Here is an 18,998-nt window from a genome sequence, read left to right as displayed (position 1 = left end):
TTGACGCCTGCCTTCTGGTTTGTCCATCACAAGTGAATGTCCAAAACGAGGGATTTCTCAATTAAAAACATTTTATTCATTTTAAAATGTAATAAGGGGCGCAAGCAGCACTGCTTGCTTTAAAAGGTTCCATTATGTTTAGTTTATGTAGGAATGATCTGGCTCTAGAAATTAATTTATAGCAGCAAACTCCTTAGTGATATTACAGCACCATTAAAATGCAAAATGCCTTCAGAATGTCTCAGGGTTTATCACACAACCTAATTTACCTATGCTGCAGAGCATGGTTAGCACCATTGAAATAGAAGGGGTAGAACGGACATTAAAATGCATTTTCCTTTAAGTCTACTCCGGGGTCCAAGGGATGAAACTCCCAAACAAATATCAATATCATATTGGTCCATTCCACTGATTTCTGAGCACCCTCAACGATCGATGTGTTCGAACTTTGAGTTCAACTGATGTCACAGAACTAGACAGAGGTTGTGGAATTCATTGCTTGAATAAAATGCTGAGATATGCATTTAACTACAAACTGTCCATTCTACTTGTTCTAAATCTATGGTTAAATGTAATTATGCGTCAAGAACTGATGTAAAAAGTGGAACACTGCCCTAGGTTAGGACTCAATTGTGCAATAGTGCCAAGATAAACCATTTTCCAGTTCTAGATGTTTTTTGGAAATTGTACTGAACAGATTAATTTCATGAGCCAAACAAGTGTACTGCAAAGAACGCCACACAAAGATTAAATGATAGAACACTGATAAACATTCAGAACTTCTAGCGTGTACATCAGAATGACAGAACATTAAACATGATTCACCACCCTCTACATTGGGCATTAAAAACATCTTTCCCACATCTAGCATATAGTCTGGGTTGAATTACCTTGTATATATGCCTTTTGAGATACAACATAGGAGATCCCTACTTTGATACTTCTGGTAAACATGTGAAAAAGGAACATCAATGTGGTCATCCTAGAGATTATCCAATATATTAATATAGCATTCCTCTCAAATCACATTGAGAGAATTCATAAGATTTATTTGGCAATTGCAACCAATTACATGGAGGGGGGGCATACAGTATATGCTATTAAATAAGGCTTCCTTTCAACATTTCAATGCATAACCATGAGCTCGTGAGTCCTTATCAAGGAGCTCAAAGTAGCCGATCCTGTTTTGGGGAAATTAGATCAATAGTTCTTACGCATGTCACAGTTTGTTTAATTCCTTTCTCATTTGAGGTAAATCATTAGGTAGATTTATTTTCTATTTTGCTTTCCCTTTCTACACCATGATAGCAGAATATTACAGTGTATGACAATATCTACTATAGCTATCCTTTGAGGTCAAGCTTGGCCATAGAAAAATAATCTTAAAATCTGAGGTGTGTGTTCTGTTGAAACACTTGGTTATTAATTTCTTTATGCATACCAGTTTTTACACAGCTATGTTGGTGTTCGATATTAAATTACATTCATTCAAGTATTGCACTGCCTGACCCACTGATGGTACCTGAAAAGGTTTATCACTAGATGGAGCAACTTTAATTTGTGTTAATAAAAAAAACAGCATAAAATCAGTGACCAACCAACTATTAAGTAAGAGCCACATATACCGTTTCTATACAACTTGTTGAATAATCTGTGTCAATATGCATTACTAGCAATACAATAACTTTGAGGTTATAAGAAGTACCAGCCTTGTTGTACTGTATAGGGCAATGCACCACCAATAGCCTAGCAACAGGGACCACCATTCACACTAAGCGTGAATTTTAATAAGCAGAGACTAGCAGGCTTGGGACAGTTTTGCCATGAGGTACTGCAACATGAACATGGAATAGACCAACCAGCCCTGTGAGAGACCAGAGCAGGAAATGACCCCTAGAAGGCCCAGATGTTCTACAATGTTATGCTGTGATACCAGAGGTTTGATAGAAAATATGTTATTTGTCAACTTCCACCAATAAAAAAAGTGAAACTTAATGCAGGTGTCACACAATCCTTCTCAACTAAAAGATAGCAAACGATCAAGAATATTAATTATTCTACACTGAACAAAAATATAAATGCAACAATTTCACAGATTTTACTGAGTTACAGTTCATTCAAGGAAATCAGTCAATTGAAATAAATTCACTAGGCCCTAATCTATGGTTTTCACATGACTGGGAATGCAGATATGCATCTGTTGGTCACAGATACCTTAAAAAGGGAGGGGTGTGGATCAGAAAACCAGTCAGTATCTGGTGTGACCACCATTTGCCTCATACACCACCACGCAACTCCTTCACATAGAGTTGACCAGGCTGTTGATTGTGGCCTGTGGAATATTGTCCCATTTCTCTCTTCAAAGGCTATGTGAAGTTGCTGGATATTGGTGGGAACTGGAACATGTCGTACACGTCGATCCAGAGCCTCCCAAAAATGCTCAATGGGTGACATGACTGGTGAGTATGTAGTCCATGGAAGAACTGAGATATCTTCAGCTTCCAGGAATTGTGTACAGATCCTTGCGACATGGGGCTATATATTATCATGCTGAAACATGAGATTATGGCGGTGGATGAATGGCACGTTAATGGGCCACAGGATCTCGTCACGGTATCTCTGTGCATTTCAATTACCATCGATAAAATGCAATCGTGTTCATTGTCCATAGATTATGCTTGCCCATAACCATAACCCCACCTCCACCATGGGCACTGTTCACAACATTGACGTCAGCAAACCGCTCGCCCACATGACGTTTCCCCAGCGTCCCAGTAGCCAACGAAAGTAAGCATTTGCTCACTGAAGTCAGTTACGACGCCGAACTGCAGTCAGGTCAAGACCCTGGTAGGGATGACGAGCGCGCAGATGAGCTTCCCTGAAAAGGTTTCTGACAGTTTGTGCAGAATTTCTTCGGTTGTACAAACCCACAGTTTCATCAGCTGTCCGGGTGGCTGGTCTCAGATGATCCCGCAGATAAAGAAGTTGGATGTGGAGGTCCTGGGCTGGCGTGATCTGAGGTTGTGAGGCCGGTTGGACATACTGCCAAATTCTCTAAAACAACATTGGAGTCGGCTTATGGTAGAGAAATGAACATTCAATTCTCTGGAAACAGCTCTGGTGAACATTCCTGCAGTCAGCATGCCAATTGCACACTCCCTCAAATCTTGAGACATCTGTGGCATTGTGTTGTGTGAAAAAACTGCATATTTTAGAGTGGCCTTTTATTGTAACTGTGTAATGATCATGCTATTTAATCAGCTTCTTGATGTGTCACATGTCACATGGATGGACTATCTTGGCTAAGAACAAATGCTCACTAACAGGGATGTAAACAACTTTGTGCACAACATTTGAGAGAGAAGCTTTTGTGCGTATAGAACATTTATGGGATATTTTATTTCAGCTCATGAAACATGGGACCAACACTTTAAGGATGAGCCCCTTTTTTTCAATTTTCGCCAAAAATGACATATCCAAATCTAACTACCTGTAGCTCAGGCCCTGAAGCAAGGATATGCATATTCTTGGTACCATTTGAAAGGAAACACTTTGAAGTTTATGGAAATGTCAAAGGAATGTAGTAGAATATAACACAATAGATCTGTTAAAAGATAATACAAAGAAAAAAAAAGTTATTTTGTATTTTTTTTGTACCATCATCTTTGAAATGCAAGAGAAAGACCATCATGTATTATTTCAGCCCAGGTGGAATTTAGATTTTGGCCACTAGATGGCATCAGTCTATGTGCAAAGTTTTAGACTGATCCAATGAACCATTGTATTTCTGTTAAAAAGTTTGTATCAAGACTGCCCAAATGTGCCTTATTTGTTTATTTATAACTTTTCATGTTCAAAATTGTGCACTCACCTCAAACAATAGCATGGTATTCATTCACTGTAATAGCTACTGTAAATTGGACAGTGCAGTTAGATTAAGAAGAATTTAAGCTTTCAGCCAATATCAGATATGTCTATGTCCTGGGAAATGTTACTTACAACCTCATGCTAATCACATTAGCCTATGTTAGCTCAACCGTCCCATGGAAGGGACACCGTTCCTGAAATGTTGCGTTTATATTTTTGTTCAGTATATAATCCATTTTTTATAGAGATGAAATTAGCTGACCTGCTCCCTGATCATTCTACTGTAAGTGAAGATTCATAACGACTACTACTAAAGTGCCATTCTGCAGAAGCCCCTGACAACAAACAAGCAACTGGGAAAACCAGAGGCTCAATCCCCAAGAACCTCACTTGACAACATTCACCATAGAAACCTGGAAATCCACTATGGAAGTTAATATGGCAACATATAGTACAACCAATCCATAGGACCCCACTCAACAACAGTTGTTTTAAATTTGCCATGGCACGACAATATAACCATCACCTTATAGCCTTACAACACAGTTACATGGTGATATGTACTGCCTGACAGGAGGAGCAGAGCAGCAGGAGAAGAAAAACTTCAAATAGACAACATCTGTTAACCGTATGATAATTGTTTCAATCCATTCTTTTGGCAGGTCCAACATACACCAGTTTCACTTGTTTCAGAGGTCATTTGCGTTCTAGGATCAAATAGCCTCAGCATTTTCTCTGTTCTTGTCTGGACTGGGCCTAGCCTTAGGAAACATTTCCAGTAGTGTAGTTTGTCTTCTCGCAATCGAACAACTGAGAAGAAGTGAAGAGTACTGTCTGTAGGGGGTTCTTAATGTTAGAGTCGTCAGTAGCCAGAGTTTCAATAAGTGCTATACGTTTACTTTAATGAATGACCCCAGTAGGTCAGATTAGCAGTTTAACGTCTTGATTAAGACCATATCCCCCCACAGTGTAATACCTACGTCACTGGCTTCAGACAAACATACAAGATTACTTCACGAACACATGAAGATGAACTCGGAACGCCACAATCGCTGGTGGCATTTTGTCCTAACACCTATTTGATGAGATCTACCTTCATTAATTTCTCCTCTAAAGAGGACAAATATCAATCATTTGTTTGTTCTGACCCAGAAAAAGCTTCATTGGAGATCAAGGTCATAAACATGCTGTAGTTGTTGGTTGTAAGTGACAGGAGAAAGTATGGACATAAGGGGATGCATTTCATTCATAGAACAGACACTAAAATAATTCAGTATTCATACAATTTCTAACAGAGCTAATATATGATATTGTGCGGAAAAATCACAAGCGTATATTGCATTTCTTAGTTTAAGGTAGTGTTTTTGACCATTTAAAACGGCATTGAATAGATACTTTTTCTATGAGAATACTTATATTTTCTACACATTAAGCCTTCGGGGCTAAAATAACTACAGTATTGTAAAGCATTATGACTTGGCCCTAGTATAGCCTGTATCTAGAGGTACTATTCATGCATCACTATGAGTGTTATGTGACCACTCCTTAAAACAGTCATAATGCCACAGGTTTGAATAAACAAAAAAATGCTTTTGGCATGAGGCATTATGGCCGAGTAAAGAATGAACTCATAGGGTTTCCATAGGATGCATTTAAAGTCTATTTGGTCAACTTTGGGTCTTTGCTTTATTAACTATTTAAAATATTGTTTTGACTAGTATTGTGTCTATTTAGAGTCCTCAACATGTTGCTTTGGACCACAATGTATATTCTAAAAAAATATTGTAACTTTAAAACATTTTTTTTCCTTTACCAAGACATTGAAAGTGAGGAAGAGGATGAAACAAACTGTGACATGACGAGCAGCATCAGCGGTGTCCGCTAAGCAGGCTCCCCCCTGAGAAGAAGGAAGTCTGTGAAAAGATCTGCCATTAAGCGTGTTAGGTTTGCTTTCTTTCATAGAGTACTAGATAAAAATATATATATTCAAAGCTACAAATAACAGACTACGCTTTTCATTTCATGCATCATATAAAATATTAGTTATCTTTTTGTCCATATATTTACATATTATTTTACATGTGTTCTGTACAATAAAAGTACAATCCACATGACATTCTTAAAAATATTTTCTGACCCATAATTACTTTCACATGAAAAACAAAAATAGGAGGAAAAACAATACACACAAGGAATCTGTTTGCTGTCTGTTCCGTAGGACTTCTTTGAAGCCTGGATTGAAGCTCCAGTGTGTCGACTGGATCATCCTGCATAAATTAATCCTGTGAGGGTGACCGGAGCACACACTGAACACACAAGACGAGGACAGGGGAGGGGACAAACACTGGCGGGACCAGGGTTTCCTCTTCCTGCCACCGTGGTGAGGGGACCTGGACAGAGTGGAGGTCTCTGTGAGGTAAGAGTTCTGAGAATGGCCGTGAGGCAGAGCGACCTTGTGCTCACTGTCAGCACAGCATTGTTTTCTCTCTGAAGCGCCAATCGTTCCCAAGTTCTATTGATCCATCCACTATAACTCTTCACCCCCTCACACAAACACACAGACCTTGTATTGGTTCAGTCCACATGTCTAATTGGCTGTTGCCAGGTTACTGGGGCTGTGTGCTGGAGCGACCTGACATGCTACCTGCCCTGTGAGAGGCCAGCTGCTGCTCCTGTTGCTGCTGTTGTTGGAGTTGCTGTTGCTGTTGTTGTTGCTGCTGCTGGAGCTGTTGCTGTTGCTGCTGATGTTGCTGTTGTAACTGTTGTTGTTGTTGCTGCTGCTGCTGCAGTTGCGTGGTGGTGAAAGCGCCTTGATGCTGCAGCGGGAACGCCGCCTGCAGGATCAACTGAGTGGACTGGTTTCCATGGAGCAGCCGAGGGCCCTAGAGATGGAGAACAGAGAGGTGGGTGGGAGGGAAAAGTAGTTGATCTACCTCTACAGACGGTGCTCCCTATTGGTCACCTCACCTGGAGGAACTGGGTTTGTTGCTGGGCCTGTCCATGCTGTGTGGCTAAGGCCTGAGACTGCGCCTGCGTCTGCTGCTCCTGCTGCTGAGGCTGCTGCTGGGCGATGCTGATTGTCTGAGTCTGGCCCTGTTGGGGAGCGAACGCTGTCACCACCTGGCCCATGAACATGGTCGTAGGGACCATGACCGCTCCACACGCCATCGGACCAGTCACCAGCTTAGTCAGCAACTGAGAGCCAGCTGGGAACCTGAGAGAGATGAGGGAGAGAGGGTGGCAATAAATGAGCAACATAAGAACCACACACAAAAAATGTATGCAAATCCCTTGGATAATCATTATAGTTCTCAGCAACAATCAGCAACAAAGCTGCTGAGTGAGAGGAGAATAAACCCTGTTGATGGCATCATGTACCTGATCTGTCCCGAGCGGTCCTGGGCAAAGGTTGCCACAGTAGCAGTGTTGTTGCTGTTGTTCTGGGCTAAGCTGTTGGCTATCTGGACCACATTGGCCTGGTTGGGCTGAGAGATCATCATGGTGTTGTAGAGGGAGGCCGGCAGGGCACTCTGCTGGGGCGGCAGAGAGTGAGTCGACCTCACAGAAGACTGTGAGAGGACAGAGCTGGTGTCTTGTAGCAGGTTCTGTTGTTGAGGCTGGGCCTGCTGCTGAGGTTGCCGTTGAACCGTGTGCTGCTGCTGAGTACTGCCCTGCAGGTTGCCTGCAGACACCACCTGACCCTGTATGTTGAGAGCGCTACCTGGCTGCATGGTGGTCCCCTGGGCCAGCTGCACAGAGCTCAGGCTCAGCCCACCTGCACCCTGTTGGAGGAACATCTGCACCAGAGAAAATACCACATGGTAAGACTCTTCTTACATAGAAAAACACAGGCATAATGACACATGCATGCATCCACACAAATGTAAGCAGACATTTTGGTTCAAGTACCCTTTCCCAGCTCTACATAAGAAGGCCATGGTCAATATAGTGCTGTTCCCGAGACAGACAGCAGGGGGCAGTGCTAACCTGTAGGCCCTGGCCCTGCACCTTCTGGAGCTCCTCCTGGATCTGCCTGAGCTCTTGCTGCTGCCTCTGGATGTTGGCCTCAATCCTCCTGGTCCTCTGCTCCAGCTGATCCTTCAGGTGCTGCATGGCATCCAGCTGGGTGGAGAACTGTACCATGGGCTAGCAAAGATGAAAAATAAGGGATGTTTGTGAATGGCTCATTATAATTGAACATTTCTGTCACTGCGAAATTACAGTCCTGCGAGAGATTTCTCACCTGGACACTGGGCTGGATCTGCAGCTGCTGCTGTTGTGGCGGTTGCTGCTCTTGTGGCGGTTGCTGCTGCTGTTGTGGTGGTGGTTGCTGCTGTTGTGGTGGTGGTGGTTGCTGCTGTTGTGGTGGTGGTGGTTGCTGCTGTTGTGGTGGTGGTTGCTGCTGTTGCCGTTGTGGTTGTTGCTGCCTCTGCTGTTGCTGTTGATGATGTTGTTGTGAAACAATGGATGGGGCCATGTTCTGCCCTGTATTCTGGGTGTGCTGGGAGCTCATTGATTGCTGTTGGAAACAAACACAGGAACTACATTATGAACCAGATTACTATCAAAAATAAAGATTACTGTGACCGCAAGCGGAAGAAAGCCCACACTGACCTGACTGCTGACGGACGACCTTCGCTGTGATGTCATCTCAATAGCAGAGACGGACTGGCATCCTGGTGTACCCCTGTCTGTCTTTAGCTTAGGTGCTGAGGAGGAAAAAACAAACAACTTACTCTTAGGATCAAAGTAGCTCTCAGAAAGGATGTGACCATAGACAAGATGGACGTAGTGATGTCATGTGGTCAGTGCTTACAGGCTGGATTGGAGACGGCGGTGTGGGACGAGGACTTGCGGGAGCTGCGTGAGGAGGTGGAGGGCGTGCGGCTGCGGTCAAATCGCTCCAGGGCCTCCTTCAGGCTGGAGGTGTTGAGCTGGTGTTGAGACTCAGAACCAGAGTCCTGAGATGGAGAGAGCAGAGAGAGAACAGTCAGACTCACTACTACAACTCCCAAACATTGTTAGGAGACTTTGGAAATACATCCCTCCTTCATCGCATGAGGTAATCACTGATCTAACACAGTTCGATAGGTGAAAACAAAATGTTTTTATATAGTTTTTCCATTTGCACATTTAGCTCACATAATATAATTTAAATGTATGCATTACGGTGTCTGTAATAAATAATACATTTGGCAAAAACGAATGTAGACATTAATAAATGCATGTCCATAGCTACAACAGTGGGGGAGTGCCAAGAAGGAGACACGGTGGATTCAACACAGCGCCCCCTAACAGTCATATAGTGAATATATAAATCATTGTTCACAACCTCTCCAGCAGTAGGAGTTGATGCCTTCACACAGCACACTTGAGTTGTCCAAAGCAAAATGAAGTGCCAATCAATCTACTCTGAGCTTATTTATTTTATGGAAAGCGATTTACAAATGTACACCTTCAATAGTGAACATTCTTGCAATATGCTGGCTAGCGTTGACAGTATGCAAAAAGAAAGCTACAAAAAGACACTAGCATTCATCTTGCTAGGCTACTGTAGCCATTTTGATCTCTCTTTTGGAGCGTTTGTCTTAAAGGGACAGCATCCTATTTTCAATATCTTTTCAATATCTTCTCAAAATGACATAGTTTAGAAACAAATGAATGCAATGCAATTCTAAAGAATAGAGTAATGACTTGCATTGCTAAATCATATGACACAGCTTTTAAATACATATCATAATAACCAAATATAGGCACTTAACAGCTGAATATAGAGAGAAAGCATGGCAAACTTTAGGCCAATGTATTTAAGAACCAAACCATGTCCGGGCCAGCAAAAATTATTTTTGGGACACTCGATTTTTGGCCAACTTGGCAGAACATGGCCCTATCCATATTTTAACAACAAAAACAGCAACAGCAGAGAATGTCAAGAGTGTGCAAAGCTGTCATCAAGGCAAAGTGTGGCTACTTTGAAGAATCTCAAAATGTAAACTCAGCAAAAAAGGACATGTCCTCTCACTGTCAACTGTGTTTATTTTCAGCAAACTTAACATGTGTAAATATTTGTATGAACATAACGAGATTCAACAACTGAGACATAAACTGAACAAGTCCCACAGAAATGTCACTAACAGAAATGGAATAACGTGTCCCTGAACAAGGGGGGGGGGGGGGGGATCAAAATCAAAAGTAACAGTCAGTATCTGGTGTGGCCACCAGCTGCATTAAGTACTGCAGTGCATCTCCTCCTCATAGACTGCACCAGATTTGCCAGTACTTGCTGTGAGATGTTACCCCACTCTTCCACCAAGGCACCTGCAAGTTCCCGGACATTCCTGGGGGGAATGGCACTAGCCCTCACCTTCCAATCCAACAGGTCCCAGATGTGATCAATGGGATTGAGATCCGGGCTCTTCGCTGGCCATGGCAGAACACGTAACATTCATGTCTTGCAGGAAATCACACAAAGAACGAGCAGTATGGCTAGTGGCATTGTCACGCTGGAGGGTCATGTCAGGATGAGCCTGCAGGAAGGGTACCACATGATGGAGGAGGATGTCTTCCCTGTAATGCATAGCGTTGAGATTGCCTGCAATGACAACAAGCTCAGTCCGATGATGCTGTGACACACCGCCCCAGACCACAATGGAGCCTCAACCTCCAAATAGGTAGGCGACTCACAGTACGGACTTTGCAATGTATTGCCCTGGCCACATTTGCAGTCCTCATGCCTCCTTGCAGCATGCCTAAGGCACATTCACGAAGATGAGCAGGGACCCTGGGCATCTTTCTGGGCATCTTTCTTTCTGTGTTTTTCCAGAGTCAGTAGAAAGGCCTCTTTTAGTGTCCTCAGTTTTCATAACTGTGACCTTAATTGCCTATCGTCTGTAAGAAGTTAGTGTCTTAAAGACCATTCCGCAGGTGCATGCTCATTAATTGTTTATGGTTCTTTGAACAAGCATGGGAAACAGTGTTTAAACCCTTTACAATGCAGATCTGTGAAGTTACTTGGATTTCAACAAATTATCTTTGAAAGACAGGGTCCTGAAAAAGGGACGTTTCTTTTTTTGTTGAGTTAATAAAATATATTTAGATTTGTTTAATACTCTTTTGGTTATTACATGATTCCATATGTGTTATTTCAGAGTTTATATGTATTCACCATTATTCCACAATGTAGAAAACAGTTTAAAAATTAAAAAAAAACCTTGAATGAGTAGGTGTGTCCAAACATTTGACTGATACTGTGTGTGTGTGTGTGTGTGTGTGTGTGTGTGTGTGTGTGTGTGTGTGTGTGTGTGTGTGTGTGTGTGTGTGTGTGTGTGTGTGTGTGTGTGTGTGTGTGTGTGTGTGTGTGTGTGTGTGTGTGTGTGTGTGTGTGCATGTACTTGTGTACGTATGTACAGTTGAAGTCGGAGGTTTACATAAACCTTAGCCAAGTACATTTAAACTCAGTTTTTCACAATTACTGACATTTCATCCTAGTAAAAATTCCATATCTTCGGTCAGTTAGGATCACCACTTTAATTTAAGAATGTGAAATGTCAGAATAATAGTAGAGAGAATGAATTATTTCAGCTTTTATTTCTTTCATCACATTGCCAATGGGTCAGAAGTTTACATACACTAAATTTGTATATGTAAAATAAAACAATTTATTTGGCAGCATTGCCTTTAAATTGTTTAACTTGGGTCAAACGTTTCAGGTAGCCTTCCACAAGCTTCCCACAATAAGTTGGGTGAATTTTGGCCTATTCCTCTTGACAGAGCTAGTGTAACTGAGTCAGGTTTGTAGGCCTCCTTTTTCAGATCTGCCCAAAAATGTTCTATAGTATTGAGGTCAGGGCTTTGTGATGGCCACTCCAATACCTTGACTTTGTTGTCCTTAAGCCATTTTGCCACAACTTTGGAAGTATGCTTGGGGTCATTGTCCATTTGGAAGACCCATTTGCGACCAAGCTTTAACTTATACTTATTTTCCACCATAATTTGCAAATAAATTCATTAAACATCCTACAATGTGATTTTCTGGATTTTTTCTTCTCATTTTGTCTGTCATAGTTGAAGTGTACCTATGATGAAAAGTACAGGCCTATCTCATCTTTTTAAGTGGGAGAACTTGCACAATTGGTGGCTGACTAAATACTTTTTTGCCCCACTGTATGTAGGTACAGTCATGGCCAAAAGATTTGAGAATGACACAACTATACATTTTCACAAAGTCTGCTGCCTCAGTTTGTATGATGGCAATTTGCATATACTCCAGAATGTTATGAAGAGTGATCAGAATAATTGCAATTAATTGCAAAGTCCCTCTTTGCCACTGAATCCCCCCCAAAAAACATTTCCACTGCATTTCAGCCCTGCCACAAAAGGACCAGCTGACATCATGTCAGTGATTCTCTCATTATACAGGTGTGAGTGTTAACGAGGACAGGGCTGGAGATCACTCTGTCATGCTGATTAAGTTTGAATAACAGACTGGAAGCTTCAAAAGGAGGGTGGTGCTTGGAATCATTGTTCTTCCTCTGTCAGACATGGTTACCTGCAAGGAAACACGTGTCGTCATCATTGCTTTGCACAAAAAGGGCTTCACAGGCAAGGATATTGCTGCAAGTAAGATTGCACCTAAATCAACCATTTATTGGATCATCAAGAACTTCAAGGAGAGCGGTTCAATTGTTGTGAAGAAGGCTTCAGGGCACCCAAGAAAGTCCAGCAAGCACCAGGACCATCTACTAAAGTTGATTCAGCTGCGGGATCGAGGCACCACCAGTAATGGCAGCAGGCAGGTGTGAGTGCATCTGCTGGCCTGGTGTCAAGAAGGGCAGCTAAGAAACCACTTCTTTCCAGGAAAAACATCAGGGACAGACTGATAGTCTGCAAAAGGGATTGGACTGCCGAGGACTGGTGTAAAGTCATTTTCTCTGATGAATCCCATTTCTGATTGTTTGGGGCATAAGGAAAAAAGGAGTGGGCTCACTCACAATTTTGCCTATGAACACAGCCATGAATAAAGAATGGTACCAACACATCCTCCGAGAGCAACTTCTCCCAACCATCCAGGAACAGTTTGGTGATGAACAATGCCTTTTCCAACATGATGGAGCACCTTGCCATAAGGCAAAAGTGACAACTAAGTGGCTCGGGGAACAAAACATCGATATTTTGGGTCCATGGCCAGGAAACTCCCCAGACCTTAATCCCATTGAGAACTTGTTGTCAATCCTCAAGAGGCGGGTGGACAAACAAAAACCCACAAATTCTGACAAACTCCAAGCATTGATTATGCAAGAATGGGCTGCCATCAGTCAGGATGTGGCCAAGAAGTTAATTGACAGCATGCCAGGGCGGATTGCAGAGGTCTTGAAAAAGAAGGGTCAACACTGCAAATATTGACTCTTTGTATCAACTTCATGTAATTGTCAATAAAAGCATTTGACACTTATGAAATGCTTGCAATTATACTTCAGTATTCCATAGTAACATCTGACAAAAATATCTAAAGACACTGAGGCAGCAAACTTTATGAAAATTAATATGTGTCATTCTCAAAACTTTTGGCCGTGACTGACTGACTGACTGACTGACTGACTGACTGACTGACTGACTGACTGACTGACTGACTGACTGACTGACTGACTGACTGACTGACTGACTGACTGACTGACTGACTGACTGACTGACTGACTGACTGACTGACTGACTGACTGACTGACTGACTGACTGACTGACTGACTGACTGACTGACTGACTGACTGACTGACTGACTGACTGACTGACTGACTGACTGACTGACTGACTGACTGACTGACTGACTGACTGACTGACTGACTGACTGACTGACTGACTGACTGACTGACTGACTGACTGACTGACTGACTGACTGACTGACTGACTGACTGACTGACTGACTGACTGACTGACTGACTGACTGACTGACTGACTGACTGACTGACTGACTGACTGACTGACTGACTGACTGACTGACTGACTGACTGACTGACTGACTGACTGACTGACTGACTGACTGACTGACTGACTGACTGACTGACTGACTGACTGACTGACTGACTGACTGACTGACTGACTGACTGACTGACTGACTGACTGACTGACTGACTGACTGACTGACTGACTGACTGACTGACTGACTGACTGACTTGACTGACTGACTGACTGACTGACTGACTGACTGACTGACTGACTGACTGACTGACTGACTGACTGACTGACTGACTGACTGACTGACTGACTGACTGACTGACTGACTGACTGACTGACCGACTGACTGACTGACTGACTGACTGACTGACTGACTGACTGACTGACTGACTGACTGACTGACTGACTGACTGACTGACTGACTGACTGACTGACTGACTGACTGACTGACTGACTGACTGACTGACTGACTGACTGACTGACTGACTGACTGACTGACTGACTGACTGACTGACTGACTGACTGACTGACTGACTGACTGACTGACTGACTGACTGACTGACTGACTGACTGACTGACTGACTGACTGACTGACTGACTGACTGACTGACTGACTGACTGACTGACTGACTGACTGACTGACTGACTGACTGACTGACTGACTGACTGACTGACTGACTGACTGACTGACTGACTGACTGACTGACTGACTGACTGACTGACTGACTGACTGACTGACTGACTGCATGCATGCATACACATCTTATTTCCTGATAATTGCTGGTTGAAAAAACAATCTAGCATTAAAATGTACCAGAGGCCACCAAACTAGAGCTTGTAACACCCCCATCCCAGCCCGGGGGAGCCTGGTTGGCTATTTTCTACTTGGCTGGCTTCTCCATGTGCCTGTGGAAAACACCCTCATCATTAACGAAACTCAGCCCCGTCTTTATCCCCTAAACTGAATTCTGATTGCTCATGCTCAGGAGTCGGCGAGACGAGCTCTCATGTCAGTCTCATAAATGTCTTACCTTATCTACCGCAAAGATTTCTGGCGGCGGTGACTCAACAATCCCCAGCTCCCTGCGCTGTTCAGCCCTTACCTCAGCATAGCTGCAACACAACAGTGAAAGAGGGTTATGAACATCCTAACACAATGCAATACTACTGGTTATCCATAGTATGACAGACATACTTCTTGTGAAATATACATACGAATATCATTATTATTGATTGGCCGATTTATACCTGACGACAGTGTGCGTGCAGACAATGAACTCAGGCCTTGAGTTCCACTGGTGGTAGGTGATGTAGTAATGAGTCTGGAGCCAGATCCACTGCTGCCCTTTGGTGAGAAACCTGTAGTAGCACGACTTCCCTTTCCCATACTGCATTACTGAAGAAGAAGAGAGAGACGAGTGAACTGATGTCACAGATATGGACATGGGACAGGAAAACACAAACACACTCATAAAATGTGTACCCACTGTGACTATTAAAACCTACCCTAACCAGAAACTGTTTGCAACTTCCGGCGCCGACAGAGATGGCCGCTTCGCGTTCCTAGGAAACTATACAGTTTTTTGTTTTTTTTTACGTGTTATTTCTTACATTGGTACCCCAGGTAATCTTAGGTTTCATTACATACAGTCGGGAGGAACTACTGAATATAAGAGCAACGTCAACTCACCATCATTACGACCAGGAATACGACTTTCCCGAAGTGTATCCTGTGTTTTGCCCACCACCCAGGACAATGGATCGGATCCCAGCCGGCGAACCAAAACAACGTCGCCGTAAAAGGGGCAAACGAAGCGGTCTTCTGGTCAGGCTCCGGAGACGGGCACATCGCGCACCACTCCCTAGCATACTACTCGCCAATGTCCAGTCTATTGACAACAAGGTTGATGAAATCCGAGCAAGAGTAGCATTCCAGAGAGACATCAGAGACTAACGTTCTTTGCCTCACGGAAACATGGCTCACTCGAGACACGCTATCGGAGTCGGTACAGCCAGCTGGTTTCTTCTCGCATCGCGTCGACAGAAACAAGCATCTTTCTGGTAAGAAGAAGGGCGGGGGGGTATGCCTTATGATTAACGAGCCGTGGTGTGATCATAACAACATACAGGAACTGAAGTCCTTCTGTTCATCTGACTCACAATCAAATGTCGACCGCAATATCTACCTAGAGAATTCTCTTCGATTATAATCACATCAGTATATATTCCCCCCCAAGCAGACACATCGATGGCCCTGAACGAAATTTATTTGACTCTATGTAAACTGGAAACCACATATCCTGAGGCTGCATTCATTGTAGCTGGGGATTTTAACAAGGCTAATCTGAAAACAAGACTCCCTAAATTCTATCAGCATATCAATTGTGCAACCAGGGCTGGTAAAACCCTGGATCATTGTTATTCTAACTTCCGCGACGCATATAAGGCCCTCCCCTGCCCTCCTTTCGAAAAAGCTGACCACGACTCCATTTTGTTGCTCCCAGCCTTTATCCAGAGACTAAAACAGGAAGCTCCCGCGCTCAGGTCTGCTCAACGCTGGTCCGACCAATCTGATTCCACGCTTCAAGACTGCTTCGATCACGTGGATTGGGATATGTTCCGCATTGCATCCAACAACAACATTGACGAATACGCTGATTAGGTGAGCGAGTTCATTAGCAAGTGCATCGGCGATGTCGTACCCACAGCAACTATTAAAACATTCCCAAACCAGAAACCGTGGATTGATGGCAGCATTCGCGCGAAACTGAAAGCGCGAACCACTGCCTTTAACCAGGGCAAGGTGACCGGAAACATGACCGAATAAAAACAGTGTAGCTATTCCCCCCGCAAGGCAATCAAACAAGCTAAGCGTCAGTATAGAGACAAAGTAGAGTCGCAATTCAACGGCTCAGACACAAGAGATATGTGGCAGGGTCTACAGTCAATCACGGATTACAAAAAGAAAACTAGCCCCGTCGCGGACCAGGATGTCTTGCTCCCAGACAGACTAAATAACTTCTTTGCTCGGCTTTGAGGACAATACAGTGCCACTGACACGGCCCGCTACCAAAACCTGCGGACTCTCCTTCACTGCAGCCGACGTGAGTAAAACATTTAAACGTGTTAACCCTCGCAAGGCTGCAGGCCCAGACGGCATCCCCAGCCGCGTCCTCAGAGCATGCGCAGACCAGCTGGCTGGTGTGTTTACGGACATATTCAATCAATCCTTATCCCAGTTTGCTGTCCCCACATGCTTCAAGAGGGCCACCATTGTTCCTGTTCCCAAGAAAGTCACGGTAACAGAGCTAAACGACTACCGCCCCGTAGTACTCACTTCTGTCATCATGAAGTGCTTTGAGAGACTAGTCAAGGACCATGTCACCTCAACCTTACACCCTAGACCCACTTCAATTTGCTTACCGCCCCAATAGATTCACAGACGATGCAATCGCCATCGCACTGCACACTGTTCTATCCCATCTGGACTGGAGGAATCCCCATGTAAGAATGCTGTTCATTGACAATAGCTCAGCATTCAACACCATAGTACCCTCCAAGCTCATCATTAAGCTCAAGGCCCTGGGTCTGAACCCGCCATGTGCAACTGGGTCCTGGACATCCTGATGGGCCGCACCCAGGTGGTGAAGGTAGTAAACAACATCTCCACTTCGCTGATCCTCAACACAGGAGCCCCACAAGGGTGTGTGCTCAGCCCCCTCCTGTACTTCCCGTTCACCCATGACTGCATTGCCACGCACACCTCCAACGCCTCCTCTCACTCAACGCCAACAAAACAAAGGAGCTGATCGTGGACTTCAGGAAACAGCAGAGGAAACACACCCCTATCCACATCGACGGGACCGCATTGGAGAAGATGGAAAGCTTCAAGTTCCTCGGTGTACACATCACTGACGATCTGAAAGGGTCCACTCACATAGACATTGTGGTGAAGAAGGCGCAACAGCGCTTCTTCAACCTCAGGATGCTAAAGGAATTTGGCTTGGCACCTAAAACCCTCACATATTTTAATAGATACACAAATGAGAGCATTCTGTCGGGCTATATCACCGCCTGGTACGGCAACTGCATCGCCCGCAACCGCAGGGCTCTCCAGAGGGTGGTGCAGTCTTCCCACCGTGTCACTGGGGGCAAACTACCTGCCCTCCAGGACACCTACAGCACCCAATGTCACAGGAAGGCCAAAAACATCATCAAGGACAACCACGTGAGCCACTGCCTGTTCACCCCTCTATCATCAAGAAGGCGAGGTCAGTACAGGTACATCAAAACTGGGAACAAGAGACTGAAAAAAAGCTTCTATCTGAAGGCCATCAGACTGTTAAATAACCATCACTAGCTGGCTTCCACTCGGTTACGCAACCCTGCACCTTAGAGGCTGCTGACCTATATACACAGACATGGAATCACTGCCCACTTTAATAATGGAACACTAGTCACTTTAATAATGTTTAATTAAATGTTTACATACTGCTTTATTAATCTCATATGTATATAATGTATGCTATTTTACTGTATTTTAGTCAATGCCACTCCGACATTGCTCATTCTAATAATTACATATTTCTTAATTCCATTCTTTTACTTTTAGATTTGTGTGTATTGTTGGATACAACTGCACTGTTTGAACTAGGAACACAAGCATTCCGCTACAACATCTGCTAAATATGTGGATGTGACCAATACAATTTGATTTGAAATACACAAATGTGACAGAAATGTACTTACAGTGTTCGTGGCATTTGGCCAGTGACTCCAGGTCATCCACGTGGTAGTAGTCATATCCAGATGTACCCAGAACCTCAAACGGCAGGTAACCTATTATGGGCGGAGCCCTGGGGAGGTAACAATGTCATTAAATGATAGCACAACCCATTCAAAGACAATAATATACAGTTTATCACCCTGTAAACTAGTTATAATAACACATCAAAAACACACAAAACAATGCATTACCCTCTGGACCTGGTATCTACAGAGGACAGTATAATAAAGGTTTTCAGTGGCAGTGAAACACTACGTACTCTTTCTAGTGTTGTTGCTCAAAAACAGTTGAGACTGACTGGCCCAGAGAGAACACAGCAGCTAGCTAATTTGAGATTAACCTAACACTCTGGTTTCAAACAGGTAGAGGCTAACTCACTCGAACATGACATAGGCAA

General features: G+C 43.7%; 1 protein-coding gene across 3 annotated transcripts in view; it reads right to left on the bottom strand.

Annotated features, from left to right (window-relative positions):
* Positions 1 to 53: 53 nt before the first annotated feature.
* clocka (clock circadian regulator a) overlaps positions 54 to 18,998 on the bottom strand; it is a 63,030-nt gene continuing 44,085 nt past the window's right edge. For all 3 annotated transcript variants that reach the window (XM_064989390.1, XM_064989392.1, XM_064989391.1), the window contains 10 exons: positions 18,565 to 18,671; positions 15,064 to 15,211; positions 14,847 to 14,928; positions 8,684 to 8,828; positions 8,482 to 8,576; positions 8,111 to 8,386; positions 7,855 to 8,013; positions 7,246 to 7,664; positions 6,835 to 7,081; positions 54 to 6,749 (listed from right to left, as the gene is read on the bottom strand). In XM_064989390.1, coding sequence (XP_064845462.1) covers positions 6,474 to 6,749; positions 6,835 to 7,081; positions 7,246 to 7,664; positions 7,855 to 8,013; positions 8,111 to 8,386; positions 8,482 to 8,576; positions 8,684 to 8,828; positions 14,847 to 14,928; positions 15,064 to 15,211; positions 18,565 to 18,671 — 1,954 coding nt within the window. In that variant the 3' untranslated portion in view covers positions 54 to 6,473. The remainder of the gene's footprint in view (positions 6,750 to 6,834; positions 7,082 to 7,245; positions 7,665 to 7,854; positions 8,014 to 8,110; positions 8,387 to 8,481; positions 8,577 to 8,683; positions 8,829 to 14,846; positions 14,929 to 15,063; positions 15,212 to 18,564; positions 18,672 to 18,998) is intronic.

Source organism: Oncorhynchus masou, chromosome 15 (genome assembly GCF_036934945.1).
Source record: "Oncorhynchus masou masou isolate Uvic2021 chromosome 15, UVic_Omas_1.1, whole genome shotgun sequence".
In the NCBI taxonomy this organism is placed as follows: domain Eukaryota; kingdom Metazoa; phylum Chordata; class Actinopteri; order Salmoniformes; family Salmonidae; genus Oncorhynchus; species Oncorhynchus masou.
Note: the sequence above shows the minus strand (reverse complement) of the source record. Positions and strands in the feature narration are given on the sequence as shown.